At 45.4% G+C, this 15,073-nt stretch overlaps 5 protein-coding genes across 5 annotated transcripts; 3 read left to right on the forward strand and 2 right to left on the reverse strand.

The window, feature by feature from the left end:
* Positions 1 to 800: 800 nt before the first annotated feature.
* Positions 801 to 1,186, forward strand: N7495_009249 (uncharacterized protein; the record flags this gene model as incomplete). The annotated part of the gene is made up of 3 exons (XM_057211900.1): positions 801 to 921; positions 983 to 1,082; positions 1,156 to 1,186. The coding sequence occupies 3 exons, from the start codon at positions 801 to 803 to the stop codon at positions 1,184 to 1,186; spliced, it is 252 nt and encodes an 83-aa protein (XP_057058763.1).
* Positions 1,187 to 1,945: 759 nt separating this feature from the next.
* Positions 1,946 to 3,087, reverse strand: abnA (putative extracellular endo-1,5-alpha-L-arabinase; the record flags this gene model as incomplete). Its single annotated transcript, XM_057211901.1, has 4 exons — positions 1,946 to 2,090; positions 2,146 to 2,231; positions 2,284 to 2,760; positions 2,824 to 3,087. The coding sequence occupies 4 exons, from the start codon at positions 3,085 to 3,087 to the stop codon at positions 1,946 to 1,948; spliced, it is 972 nt and encodes a 323-aa protein (XP_057058764.1).
* Positions 3,088 to 4,371: 1,284 nt separating this feature from the next.
* On the forward strand, positions 4,372 to 5,829 carry N7495_009251 (histidine phosphatase family protein; the record flags this gene model as incomplete). Its single annotated transcript, XM_057211902.1, has 3 exons — positions 4,372 to 4,674; positions 4,723 to 5,624; positions 5,673 to 5,829. 3 exons carry the CDS (start codon positions 4,372 to 4,374, stop codon positions 5,827 to 5,829), a joined length of 1,362 nt encoding a protein of 453 aa, XP_057058765.1.
* A 242-nt stretch (positions 5,830 to 6,071) lies between these two features.
* Positions 6,072 to 7,184, reverse strand: sidJ (putative siderophore biosynthesis lipase/esterase; the record flags this gene model as incomplete). Its single annotated transcript, XM_057211903.1, has 1 exon — positions 6,072 to 7,184. The coding sequence occupies one exon, from the start codon at positions 7,182 to 7,184 to the stop codon at positions 6,072 to 6,074; it is 1,113 nt and encodes a 370-aa protein (XP_057058766.1).
* Positions 7,185 to 8,601: 1,417 nt separating this feature from the next.
* sidD (nonribosomal peptide synthase SidD) lies at positions 8,602 to 14,438 on the forward strand (the record flags this gene model as incomplete). The annotated part of the gene is made up of 3 exons (XM_057211904.1): positions 8,602 to 9,410; positions 9,568 to 11,152; positions 11,199 to 14,438. The coding sequence occupies 3 exons, from the start codon at positions 8,602 to 8,604 to the stop codon at positions 14,436 to 14,438; spliced, it is 5,634 nt and encodes a 1,877-aa protein (XP_057058767.1).
* Positions 14,439 to 15,073: the final 635 nt, after the last annotated feature.

Consider the following 15,073-nt stretch of genomic DNA (forward strand, 5'->3'; position numbering starts at 1 on the left):
TTTCATATTCATATTCCTATTTCCCTAACTTAAATTAGTCCCAAATTTAATAACCTACTATTTTCCGATTCAAAAAGTTGTCGTGGAGCTTCAAAAGCTTGGAACCTAAAGGTATCCGATAAAGTCACGTGTAATATGGTATGCTTTTTGCCGAGGGCACCAATTTTAAGCCTGAGGCATAAACAATTACATCCACATCCAGGATTATTGAAGCTGAGATGACCTTCTTTCTGAGATCAACTTAGGGAAGACTTCAACCCTCAGGCATGACAACACCTTCCTTCTTCTGGTGAATACTATTTGGTCATTTTAGTCAACGTCCACCTTCTATTCTTATAGTAGGGATGAGTTGAAGGTGAGCCATTTTACGTGACCGTAGATTAATGCCTGATAACCGGGGCACAAATTACGTACGCCAAGTATAAACAAGGTTTCCCTTTTTGAACATGATTTGGTACGAGCCAATGACATTGTCGATCGAATATCATCGATCGGCTTCGAGGACCACAGATTGATGTCCACACTAGTTGCCTATGTGGCTGTGAGCTAGCCACATAACTCTTCCAAATGAACACACATGGAGAGCACTGCCCCTCTATCTTTGTCGATCTAAACGCATCTAGATGAATGGACCATGGAACCCGGTAGTTACTGGGGTTGACCCGGCTTAATGTAGATGGCAAGAGGGGTAACTTTTGCCCCTCCCCCTATAAGAAGGAAAATCCCAACTCCTCTCGTCTTTTCTTTTTCTCTTGGCTACATCAACTTCACATCTCACATTCCATTCAAACTCTATCAAAATGGATCAGCTTTCGGGTCTCGCTGCCAAGTTCGGTGGTGGTAGCTCCAGCTCCGGTGACAAAAACACCAACACCAACACCAACACCAACCAGTCTGGTCAGGAGGACTACCTTGACAAGGGTACGCCAGCCTTGCTTCAGCCATCAATTATCAAACATTTCGCTAATATTTTTTACACTAGCTCTTGACTTCGCTGAGAAGAAGACCGGTCACTCTTTTGGCCGTGACACCAACGAGAAAATCACCGACGGTGCCCGCGAGCAGTTCGAGAAGTTCTCTGGGTAAGTTTTGATTTGAAAACAGTAATAATTTGAACGTGTTGAACAAGTTACTAACAGGTGTGGCAACATATAGCAAGAAAGTCCCTGAAAAGTTCTCCAACTAGATTACTTCATGGCATACGTTCATGACATAGATATATCCGCATGACAAATTCTTACAAGCAGATTGAACGAACTCAATGTATGCATAATATTTACGCATCTCTTGTCCCGTGTAGTATGTAGATCGTACCTAGGTAGTGTTTTCAAGGGGAAAGGAACTATTCTTGTGACGTCGAGGCTGGAACGTGCTTTGATACGGTGATCGATGACATGGATGTCTCATCTTTAAGTTGACCCACTCTGAAGCAGGTTCTCATGTAAAAGAGTGCCTAGCTTCCCCGCCCATGTGTCAGTACCAGAATTATTCATTAACATTTGAATCAGCTTAGATAGGACCTGAACTATGGAATTGCTAGTGGATTAGATCTTGATTGCAACATCCCTTAGAAATCACCATCCGATATTCACGATGACCCAGACGAGATAATTTCATGTTTATTCCTTGGAACACTACCTAGGTACTTTGACATCCAAATAACCCTCTCTCTCAGATGATGCCAGTGGTCATGATCTATTTAAACTCGGTTTGGCTTTTACGGGGCCATCAATGCATGAACGCCACTAATAGCCCTGGAGGTATTTAGGTGTCACCGTGTAGATGTTGAGGTACACAAAAGCCTAATAGTAAAACAAGATATTCAGAGATATTCCCATTATGGAATCACATTCCAAATGATAATTTGAAATTGTAGATCTAACAGTAAAGAGCACCGAAGGAAAAGCAAAGCTGATCAAAGCCCAAAGCAATAGCCAACACTAAACTAAGCAGACTGAACGACAGGCCAGCCAGACGAAAAGGAAATTGGGTTCCATCCAAACTGCTTGTCAGCATCGGCATAGCCAATATCAGTATTGATATAATGGTAGTAAAGGACAGGTCCATAAGTAGGGTCATCAAAGACACCCCTAAGGCAAGTTAGTCAAATTAACACCATGAAAGGAATCTCGCATGATAACGTACTGTCCACCAGGTCCATAAGTTGTTCCATGACTTTCTAGAACAATAGTGCCACCGCCATCAGTGCAAGAAGTACCATCCTTGTCAACCTAAATGACGATAAATTAGTAATAGCTTCCTAGAAAAAAAGTCAAGACTTACAAAATTGCCAGTGAACGACTTTGAACGGCAGACCTTAATCTTGTACTCAGAGCCAGAAGAAGGTAGGTCAGTATCATAGTTGCAGCAAGTTCCGGCAGAGTAGAAGAGGTAGTAATAATCTCCATCCTGATACATGTACGAGCCTTCAACGGCATGAGTGCCAGATGAGTCGAAAGCAATGTTGTACGAAGTACCAGTGGCCTTCTTTGCGCTAGACTTCAGTTCGACTTGGAAGATGTCCCCCCAGAATGAACCGAAGTTCAGGTAGCCGGTACTATCGACGACAATGACGTTGGGATCAATGGCATTGTAGTCCTTTGAAGAGCTGGATTGGACGCCGATGGAGCCGTGGTCGGTCCAAGAGTCTAACTCCATTGTGTCGGAGGTCGCAAGACCAATGGCAGAGTCTTGCGATCCGAAGGTTGAGACTGCATAGTAGACATAGTACTGTGAGTTGATTCTCTGAGCGTCAGGAGCCTGAAGTGAAAGAATGTTAATGAGGGCATATAGATTTGAATTCAATTAATATGGACAACTTACCCACAAGTCAGTGTTTCCGTCCAGGTCAATCGATGATCCATCAGGCAACAAGGATCCGAGGGTCGTCCAGGGGCCGGCGAGGGAACTGGCACTGGCATAGAGGATCTCATCTCCAGTCGAGAATCGGAAGTACGTGCCATCAGAGACTCTCCGGATCACGGATGGATCAGAAACGATACAAGCACCCGAACAACTTCCGGGGTCAGCATATCCTTGCGCCAAAGCTGCAAGAGCAATAGTGATCGCATAATACTGGAGAACCATTCTTGCAGGTCGATAAAGAAGAGGGAATGTAGATAACGATCAGACTAGACCATTGACGACAAGCGAATATTTATATTGGATGTGGAAAGAGGAGAGCAGCTATTCTGGGTAGATAAGTCTCCACAGGTGGCCGGCATCATTGCCAGAAAGAGTACTGTAGAGAAATGAATGGACTAGGATAAATTGAATGTGGAACGCACTATCCCAGAAGGGCTTGAAGAGACAAAATGCCGGCAATGTCAGGAACATGGTAGCTGCTGACAGGTTCACTAGTGGAACTTTTTGATACTAGCGTGGCTGAATTTGTGGGGAGTTTCTTCAGCGCGGTTAATAGGCATATTCTACCTATTCTCCGCAAAAGAAACCGTCAATCAACCGAAGTTTGAACACAATTGTGACGCTCAGTCTCCAGGTCCAGATCCAAGAGAATAATCCATCATGATGAAGACTAAGACCTGCACTATGCATGAAACCGCCTAACTTATTAGGGCGGCGCCCGCTTTCGAAACGAGACAACTGCCCCATATTCAGGTGGGCCACCTGCACACGTGCAATTTCAATCTTCAAAGGCCATAGAGGGGTTGTCAGTTCTTAGGTTCGGTTTTGCTTCCTTGCTAGGTGTTAGTGGCCAAATGTACTGAGTTGAAGTCTTGGAAGGATGACAAAGTTCCATCCTTCTTTCGGAAGTCCGAGGGTGTCCCGACAGCGAGATTGTTGTTATCCATAACAACCTCAAATCAGGTGATTTATTAACTGGTGTTGGAATCAATAATTATAACAGAGCCTGCAACTTTGAAGCAGAATCGTGATGCGACAAGCGAGATATGCAGCCGTTGCGGTCATTGAAGCCAATCTACTACAGGGTATCAACAAATGTACGATCAGACAACAGGAAGCCAACCAAGGTGGCACGTGCAGCACGCAAACAGGCAAGCATTTGATTCAAAGGAAGTCGGAGATATGGTTTTGGAAGGTCTGAATGGTCAGAGAAGAATAGTCTTCCATGGGAGTAGCTTCTCAGATATAATCTGAAAGAAGAGATGCGAGAACGATAAATTCCAAATCAGGTAAAGCGTGAATAATAACTGGATCAATCACGTGGCTATTGCTGTGCTGCCTTACTGCCTTAATCATCCCTTGTTCAGCATGATATGATGATGATGTGACTTACCCGGCTTCACGAGGGCACATTTTAAATTTTCAATGATGAGTTATTTGTTTGCGTCGCCCATTTGGGTAGCCCTAGTGAATCCGATGAATATATTTTCTATAATTTTGCCCATGATGGAACCTTTAGGCCCAACGAAAGGGCCAGTGGATTCATTTTACCCGCCTCTGGAGCTGATGTCATACATCACCAATTCTGCATATGGCACATTCGGTGGGATTTACACCGCGCCTAAAGATCAAGCACAAGATTCAGGTGATGGATCTTACCACTACTGCAGCATGCCTCATCCACAGCCAGACCATTACCAACTACCATTTTCGATTCGGAATCGCTCTGTTGAGGCACAATTAGTGTATGTGGAGTACATGCAACGACATCAGCGTCGTACACCTTATAATATCCTGCCAGTAGGCGAGGTGTGTTGAACCAATTGCAACCACACGCCAAATCTCACCCGTAAATAGGATCAGACATATAACTGTGACGATGTTCGTCCATATCTATATACGGCACCTGATAGCAACAGCTCATCACCGATACCAATGTATGGCCAAACATACACAGATCTCACCAATCCATATGCTAAAGGCTATGTCAATGGCACCTGTCAATATCCACAATTGACTATTGGTGGATTTCTGGACGGCTATCAACATGGGCGTGACCTTTGGGCCGTCTATGGAGACAAGCTGGGTCTTCTGCCATCCAGCCCAGAAAGTCAAAAGGTGTGGTTCAGATCCAGTCACTCGCCTCTGACACAGCAGTCGGCAGGGGCTGTTCTGCGTGGTATTTGGCCTGACCATGACGGAACGCTGCCATTGCACCAACAGTCTCCCGAGATAGATACGGTAAATCGCGGCTTTCCATGTCCGGCACGTTCGAGATTGCTTTCAAAGATCCAATCCTCTAGCGAATGGAGCCGTCACCTCACTGAGACTAAGACGTTACGCGACAGGCTTGCAACCATCTTCAGTGCAGACAAGTCAGACTGGATGTCATCGTTTGACCACTTTGCCGACAATTTCCAAGGGAGATTATGTAATGGCTACCGTTTACCTTGTAGCCTCAAGGACCCCTCCATATGTGTCACAGAGAATGAGGCATATGAGGTATTTCGGGCTGGTGACTGGGAGTGGAATTACTGGTGGCACCGTAACGCGGATGCCTTGAAATACATTCAAATAATAGAGGGGCTATTCATTGGTGAGATTGTGAGACGACTAGAAGCAGTTTCTCACGGCACTCTTAACAGAGTCTATACCCACAACTTTATTCACGATGGTGATATTGGACCCATACTTGGTGCTTTGGGCGCGCAGCAGATAAGGTGGCCTGGCATGGCTTCCAACATCGCCTTTGAGATCTGGTAAGTCCTCTAAAACTTTTATTGGAGAAATGTTTATTCACGATTCAGGAAAACTACCAAGGAAAGGTTCTTTGCCCGCGTCTTATATAGCGGACATGCGCTAAGAACAGCTGATGGCTCTTTGGAGTGGGTCGACTTGTCAGTGTTGACAGATCGACTGAAAGCTTATGTTCCGGAGGACATTATTTCAATGTGTAACTCCTGAATCATGATATAATCTGTCAGGGACTGAATCTGGATAGAGAAATCGTGATAGAGAATGCAGGTCCATGCATCGGAATTCCAAAGAATATGCTAATGCCTATGATATCAATGACAATCTACAGAGCTTCAATGACCAGTTGTGATCAACTCACTATATGAAGATGCAGACAAATGCATCAGTGTCAAGGGTTTTAATTCCGTCCGGGTGCCACAAATTAAGGCATTGAATTATCTACATTTTCCTCATATCTCAAGGGCTGTCTGCAAATATCCCAATACTTTCTCACACAGAAACTTCCGTGGCTCAGCCTGGTCATCATTGCTTAAAGCATGGGAAGCATTTGGAATAATGGCTGAATGCACTTCATCCCAAATTTGATACTTTCCGCCATGATCAGTAGCATTCTGCCACCTAGCCAAGTTATTTTCTTTATCAACCCACGCTGGGACTGCCTGATCAGCTCCTGAATAGAGGACCATTAGCTTATGTCGCAGCAGTCCACGCTGCTGGATCATGCCGAATGTTTTTGCCAGCTGCCCATTGCTCAAATCCGCGCTGAACAAGTCGTCTTCCCCAGGTGAAGCAGGACTATCTGGACTATAGAGACTCAAGAATCTGCGACAGCTGATAGGCGTATTAGCTGGGTAGATTGCAGTAGTTAACGCAAGAGGAAGTATTGTGTCATGCTTGCTATTCCCAGCAACAGCCTCTTTCGAGATAGCTTCCATCTCATCACATATAGCCTTCATCTGAGCTGGAGAGTTTCCCATGAACCCATGTTCAATGCAAAGCTTGATAGCTTCCCTGTCTGATACAGGAGCTTGCATGATTGCACCATCGAGAGCAGGGCGCTGAACATGTTCAAGATCGGCATCAAATGCAGGAACACTGGTATGCGGATTGGATTGAGAAAGGTAGTGCAGAACACATTGACTGCCGGTAGAATGACCCATAAGAACGAGCTTGCTACTGCCGAACTTCTCGGTTTTGTATTCTTTAATATACTCGATACATCGAGCAATCTCATTTGTGTCTCTATCCAGATGTCCGCAGCCCCATGATGTGTATGATGAGGTGACGTTCAAGGTGAAGAGGGACCACCCTGTCGGCAGCAATGTGCGAGCAAGGTCAGCCATGTAGGATGTTGTGGCAAGGCCATCTCCGAGACCGCCGATAAAAAGAACGCTGTGAGGTTGAGGAGCGAGAGTGGAGGTGAACTCAAATGCGGTGAGCGTCTCAGTCTTCAAGAATATTGTCAGTAAAGTCCGAAGACGATGGTGAGATCTAAGATAGAGACGAACATAGTGATGCAAAATGCCAGGAAGGCCTCCTTTAGGCCAAAATTTGGAATACATAGTCGTTGGAAAATAAAGGCAATGTTGGGAAATTTGAAAATTTCAGCGAATAACTAATTGAGAGCCCCGGGGCCAAATGGAAGCTCGTGTCAGTGGGATGCTCTACTATGCCGTGCTAGAGATAGTAGACCCACAGACTTTTCTGTTATCAGATCGTATTAATTTCCGAGATCGGCTCGACAAGATTTGTCGTGGGTAAAATTATATCAAGCATCCAATAAGCTAGAATAGCCCCCGGGGTTTGTGGAGAAAGTGAAAAATGCCGCAAAAATAAAATAAAATAAGCTGGTATTGGTATTTAACTATGGACGTAATGTGGTAATATTACAGCGAGATGTATTTTTTGTATCAGCATCATTACACTAGCTTTCTACAAAACAGAACGCAAGCAAAGACTGAGATTGGATCATACTTTTTTCGGAAGGATTTATTGAAAGAGAACCATAAAAATACACTTGAGACCCCTGCAGAAACTCACCATATAAGCTTGAAAGTAGTATCTGAATACTGATGTACATTGTATGTCCCATTCGTCTGTAAGATTGATAAAAACAGATAAGTTTTTATCAGATCCGCCGAGTGGGGTCAAGTGTTCCGATGTTTCACTGCGCTAGTTTTGACTCCGTAATTGGGCTATTACTTGGGCAACTTGGCAAAATGATGCGAACGTTTGGGATAAAAAGCCCACTTTTCATGCCGGTCTCGCTCCATATGTTAATATTATCAAATACTTCCGGTTCCATGGTAAGTTTGTGCCGAAAGAAACTGCGTGAATTGTTATGAAAAGAACTGCTCTCCCGATCACCGTCAAATCGAAGATTTTACCCAAGTCGCAAGTCAGAACTGCAATATAGCAATAAACTGGCCGATTTTCAAGATGGGCTCAATCGGCTCGGTTTATGATAAACATGAAGCCCCTCATGATGCTGTCCAATTATTCAATATCCCGGGCCTTTCGTCTAAAGAAATCACTACTCCTACAGGAATGAGGGAGGAGGTTGTGCTCTTGGCTTGGCTTACTTGTCTTTTGAGAACACACGAAGGCCTTGTCAATTATGAGTGGGCCTACAAATCTCAAGATAATGATTTGGATTCGGAGGTGATACATCGCTTGCCCACAGAGAAAGTCATGCCGGGACTGCAAAGTACTGTCGGAGATATTGCGGCAGCATTTTCAGTGTATATCAAGACATGTTCAGCTGGTCAAGGAGATTTTTCTGGACGGACGTCACTGCTTCTGAGTACCAGCTCTCTTTCACAAAGTAACAAGGAAGCTGAAGTAAGATGAATTCCCCCCCCCCCCAACTATGCAATTGTACTATCAGTTGACTTACAAGTACAAAAGGGATACTTTCATATCGAGTTGAGATTCAATGATGATCATCTCCAGGTTTACCCGGTGTGGAACTCGGATAACATGCTGCAATATACGATCAACCACCAAATTGAAGCATTCATTGACATCATTAAGCTATGCATATTCAATTCTGCATGGTCTGTCGAACAGTGTATGCGACCAACTGAAAGTGATATGAACGAGATCTGGAGAATCAATCACGAATTACCACCAACTTACAGTTTTTGCATGCATGAAATGGTTTCTGAACGAGCCCAAAAACACCCCGACAAAGTCGCAATCCATTCTTGGGATGGTGATTTAACGTACGGCGAAGTTGACCAGTACTCCTCGATCGTGGAAGCTCTGTTAAGAGAATCAGGTGTTGAACCGGACGACGTTCTGCCTGTTTGCTTTGAGAAATCAAGGTGGACGATTGTCGCAGTACTCGGTGTGATGAAAGCCGGAGCGACATTTGCTCTAATGGACCCCACACTCCCCCTTGCCCGACTGCAGAATATGGCGGAGCAGATTGGTGCAAAGAGAATGGTGTGTTCTCGCAAAGAGTATGATTTTTCGACATCAATCTTGCCGAGTGAAAAGCTTCTTGTTGTCGAGGAACAAACCTTTTCAAACGTTTCCGCCAAAGCAGTTTCCACACCGGCATCGGTACCATCATCAACGTTAATGTACATTATTTTCACAAGTGGCTCTACGGGGACTCCAAAGGGAGTAACTATTTCACATCAATCATACACAAGCAGCGCTATCCCTCGCGCAGCAGCCGTTGGCTATGACGAAGATTCTAGAGTGCTGGTAAATCAAGATCTATCCCCATTCCCGATCCTAACTCACCAATTCTATAGGACTTCGCTTCATATGCTTTCGACGTCAGCATTGACAGCATGTTTTTGACAGTCGGAAACGGTGGCTGTCTTTGTATTCCCTCCGATGAAGATCGATTGAACGATATAAATGAGGTGATCCGAAAGATGAAGATCAACTATGCCGGATTGACCCCATCAGTTGCCCGAATTCTGGACCCAGATGTTATTTTATCTCTATCGCATGGTCTTGGGCTTGGGGGGAAGCCGTCTCTGCTAGAGATGCTACCCTCTGGGGAAAATCAGCTAGGATCATTATTGGATATGGTCCCTGCGAATGCACGATCGGATGTACTGTGAATAGTAGCGCAGCGACGGGCCGAGATTACATCTCTATCGGTCCAGGAAATGGAGCGGCTATATGGATTGTTGACCCGAACGACCACAACATTCTCATGCCGATAGGTGCTGTTGGCGAGTTGCTTGTCGAAGGTCCGATCGTTGGACAGGGCTACTTGAATGACCCTGAAAAGACAGCGTCTGCTTTCGTTAGAGATCCTCCTTGGCTTGTAGAGGGTTACAAAAAGTTCACTGGCCGCCTGGGACGTCTGTACAAAACTGGTGACTTGGGACGATATGATCCAGACGGCTCTGGTGGAATTGTGTTCTCTGGAAGAAAGGATACCCAGGTCAAATTGCGCGGACAGCGTGTTGAGCTCGGTGAAATTGAGAGTCAACTCAGAGATCGCCTGCCTTCGGATGCAAATGTGATTGTCGAAGTCATTGTTCCCCAAGGATCTGGAGGTCAACCGACTCTGGTAGCATTCATAACCTCGCCATCGATGAAGACTGTCGAAAATGACGAGTTGACATCAGTACAGTTTCAAAATGATTTACGCGGAATTGTGTCCAAAACCAATGATGAAATCGCAAAAGTCTTACCTAGATATATGATACCCACAGTTTATATCCCTGTGAACAACATTCCAGTTTTGATATCTGGTAAGACCGATCGCAAGCGGCTGCGCCAATTTGGCACCACTATCGACTTGCGCCAGGTAGATGGATGCACGGAAAAACCAGCTGCCAGAGAGCTAAGTGAGTTCGAGCGACGATTGAGGCAGTCATGGGCCCAGACGCTGAAGTTGGAAGAGGAGAGTATCCAACCTGGAGACAATTTCTTCGCATTGGGCGGAGAATCCCTGGCAGCAATGCGATTAGTTTCAATATGCAGGGCGCAAGGCCTTGATCTATCTGTCATGAGTACATTTAACAACCCTACACTCTCGGCTATGGCTGGTGCAGCTTCACCATACAATATAGAGTCTCAGACAGAAATTGCCGCGTTCTCAATGATCTCCCAAGCCTCCGACAGTGCCTGTCTTGAAGCGTCGCAGACTTATGGATTCATCCAGTCTGACATTCAGGACATTTATCCTTGCACAGCGACTCAAGAGTCACTGATCACCTTCTCACTCAAATCTGTCGAGCCGTATATTGCCCAGAGAATAGCATCTATTCCTTCTGATATGGACATCGATATTTTGAAAAAAGCATGGGGAGCAGTTGTGGAGGCTCTTCCCATTTTACGCACTCGACTGGCCCAGCTTCAAGAACCTGGTCTTCAACAGGTTGTATTAAAGGAACAAATTTCCTGGAGAACTTCCACAGACCTCCAGAGTTATCTAGAGAGTGACAGAAACGAGAGAATGGACCTTGGAGATAAACTCGCCCGATATGCCATTGTCCATGATGCCAATGATGGAAAGAGATACATGGTCTGGACAATTCATCATGTTGTAAGTGCCGTCGAAGTATTGGATTATAAGAAAATCGCCATTAACACTTCTATAGCTATACGATGGATGGAGCGAGCCTTTGGTTCTCCAACAAGTCAGCAATGTTTTGCAGAAAAAACCCATTGAGGTCCAAACACAGATGCGACAATTTGTCAAATGGGAGGCCAACACAGACGAAGAGGCAATGCAAGAGTTTTGGCGTCGGGAATTGAAAAATGCTGTAGGACCCCAGTTTCCACACACGCCGTCACGAGACTTCTTGCCAAATCCCGATTCAATGATTGAGCGACAAATATCTGTTGAGACAAATTCAGGCTCTCCATTTACAATGGCTACCTTAATTCGCGGAGCATGGGCACTGGTGGCATCTCAATACTCCGGGAGTGATGATGTCGTTTTTGGTGAGACTCTTACCGGCCGTGATATTGCACTTCCAGGAGTCGAGGGTATTGTAGGTCCACTGATCGCAACCGTTCCTGTTCGGATTCACATCGACCGGAAGGACACAATCGAAAATTACCTCCAGGCCATGCAGCAGGGTGTATTGGCCCGGACTTCATACCAGCATATGGGAATGCAGAACATCAGAAAGGTCAGCCAGGATGCGCAGCATGCGTGCGAAGCCCCTACAGGATTGGTTATTCAGCCAGACCCAGAGTATGTTGGCAGTGAACTGGGATTTGAGGTCGGCGATGTTGTGAAAGAAGCCCTCCATTTTAATCCATATCCGCTGATGATCGGTTGTGGGATTCGCAAGGGTGGTTTCAGAATTTGTGCCAATTTTGACAGCAGGTTGATTCAAGTCTCTCAAATGGAACGTGTTCTTGCACAAATGGAGATGGCTTGCTCTCAGCTGACGCGCAACCTTTCTAGACGGCTTGGTGACATTTCTTATATGCCTGAAACAGAGTTGGATCACATCTGGGAGCGCAACAAGAATCCTCCTCTATCTTGGGATCAATCTTCAAAGAAGCTCCGAGCAAATGCGAATGCGAAGCAGGGGTCAACTTATCCTGGTGCAGTAGTCCCATGGGTGTGCAATCTCCAAAATCCATCTCTTTTATCGCCAATCGGCTGTGCTGGTGAGCTTTGGCTCGAGGGGGCATTCTTTTCAGGAGAAGTTGTTGAGTCACCAGCGTGGTTGGTTAGTGGAAGCTCAAAATACACAGGGAGATCTGGAAAGGTCCAATCTACTGGTGACGTTGTCAAGTTACGAGAAGATGGTAGCTTGGAGTTTGTTGGTCGAAAAGAGCATCATCTTCCGGTACAAGGACACGCTGTGAATATTACCGACCTTGAAGCTCACTTCTCAACATATCTCTCGTTGGAAGTTCGTGCAACTGCAGCTGTTATTCACAGCCAAGAGCTCCAACCTGAGCTGATTGTCTTCTTGCAGCAACTGTCTTCAGCGGAAGCTACTGTGCAAGTGATTCCTGCAGATTACGAGATTACAAGCAGTACAAATATCAAGGCGGTCATCCGTGCCTTGATTCCCAGCAGTCTTTCCGCATCTTTGAAGAAGTTCGACAAATTCGTCCACGACTCTCTCCCCTCATACATGGTCCCTTCTGCATATATTGTGATCAATGAACTGCCCACTGAATCAGAAGATATCGATTATCAGGCTGAGCTCAATCAGCTCGCGAGTGGAATTCCGCAGGAAATTCTCATCCAGCTTCGTAAGGGTTTCCAGGAGACGTGGTCAAAAACCTCATCTCAGTCTATATTGACTGCATCAGAGTATATCCTTCGCTCAGCCTGGGCTAAGATCCTACGAATTGAGGAAGAAAAGATTGATATTGACGACAACTTTTTCCGTCTCGGGGGCGACTCCGTTTTAGCCATGAAGCTGGTATCGAATCTTCGTGCACAGGGACATAAATTATCTGTGGCCGATATTTTCCAGCACATGCGTCTAAGCGATGCCGCGAGAGTTCTGAAGACAGAACAGACATTAAAGGAGAATGACCGTGCTTACAAACCTTTCTCAATGTTGAGTCAAATAGATGTTGGCCAGTTCTTGTCTAATGTTGTCCGACCGAAGCTTGTCGACCCTCACTGGTCCATTCAAGATGTATACCCGGTCACAGATTCCCAGGCCCTTGATATCAAGGGAACAATTCAAGCCCCAAGGACTTCCATTCAATATACCATGCTCTTCTTCGAAAAGGGAATCAACAGAGATCAATTGCTTCACGCATGCAAACAACTTGTTGAAACTCATGAGATACTTCGCACTGTTTTTATCAACCATGAAGCATCATTCTATCAGGTTGTCTTAGAAAAAGTCAATATTGCGGTGACTCTTCATCAGGTTGACGAACCTCTTGAGGACTCGGTAGCTCAGATCTGCTCAGCTGAGTCCGATTTTAATTTGGGATCACCATTCCTGAAGCTGATGCATATAGAGAGCAACGAAGGCCGTGAATGTCTTGCTTTAGGACTATCTCATGCCCAATATGATGGGGTCAGTTTGCCCAGAATGCTTCAAGATCTGGAGACTTTCTACAGTGGAGATCACATTGCCGATTTTAAGACATTCACTTCGTACATGGCATGTATCCAGGACGAAACCCTCCAGAAAAAGGCAATTAGCTATTGGAGCCATCTTCTCAGAGGCTCTTCATTATCTGTCCTTGAGACTTCGGCGCAGCCTACGGACAAGGCGATCTTCCGTACAACGTCCGTCGGCATCTCCCCGTCCGTCGAGCACATCACGACAGCCACTTTGCTTACAGCAGCATGGGCTGTTGTGCTGGCTCGCCGTTTAAACACATCAGATGTGACATTTGGAGGCGTCACCTCTGGTCGAATGATTACAATGTCCAATGCGGAGGACGTGGTTGGCCCATGTTATCAGCTCACCCCCATTCGAGTGGTCTTTGAGTCACACTGGACACCAATGGATCTATTCGAGTTTGTACAGAAGCAAGGTGCCGAGTCAGCCGCTCATGATTTCCTGGGTTTCAATAAAATCTCCAAGAACTGCGTGCAATGGTCATCGGACTTGGAATCATTCGATTCTCTCGTTCATCATCAGGACTGGGATGATTTCGATACCATGCCTTTTGCAGGGGGAAATTGTAAGGTGGATATCCTGAACCCGGACGGTGATGGAGCGTACCCTACAAAGACTGTTTCATTCGTGAAGGACGGCCAGTTGCATGTGGGTGTGGTTGGGAGTGAAAACGACTCGATTTTTGTCGAAGGAGCACTAGCTGAATTGGCTGCTACCGTAAAGAAATTGGTTCTTCGTCGGTCTGAGGGATCTCTTGAACAGATCTTACAGGAGTGATTACAGTTTTGATTTTTCAAATGTACTTTTGAGTAGGGTCATCTTCGACCTTGAATAGAAACATTCCAGCTTGGAACATCTACAAGTATTTGATACAGTTGAGTTTTAAGCTTGAGAGAGACCTTTCGGTATTGACATGCATGTTCTGCATTACCAACACTAAAAACACTCTTACCCCTATTGGTGGCCAATCTGTCTATCAGCTAATGTACGAGCCTCTCAATTCTTTCCTCTCACAATTTCTCCGACGTGAATTCGTGTCGTTCAAGAATTCTTAAAGGCTCAGGTGCATTGAAAGATCTCCTGAAAAAATGAAGAAACGATAAGCCCCAACTAAGTATCCCAGCCTGTCGGTTCACAGGGTCTCGATGCACTATTACTACTACGTTGATACGTGGAGTAATTATGCTGCAGGATGTGTGTTCATTCTAAGTTCCCGCGATGGAATTGGATATGCCCCGATTCCACTAGTTCTATTCACTTCCTGAGTCCATTCACTGCAGTAGGCCAGATTCCATTGGTTCCAACACAACCATACGCATTTTTTTGATGATATCAGGATATATTTGTTGTTCTCACACATAAATACCTCATAAGAGCTCAGAAACTTGGAAGTCACAAGCTGAGGACTGACA

Source organism: Penicillium taxi (genome assembly GCF_028828555.1).
Source record: "Penicillium taxi strain IBT 34144 chromosome Unknown utg000006l_segment0_segment0, whole genome shotgun sequence".
Lineage (NCBI taxonomy): Eukaryota > Fungi > Ascomycota > Eurotiomycetes > Eurotiales > Aspergillaceae > Penicillium > Penicillium taxi.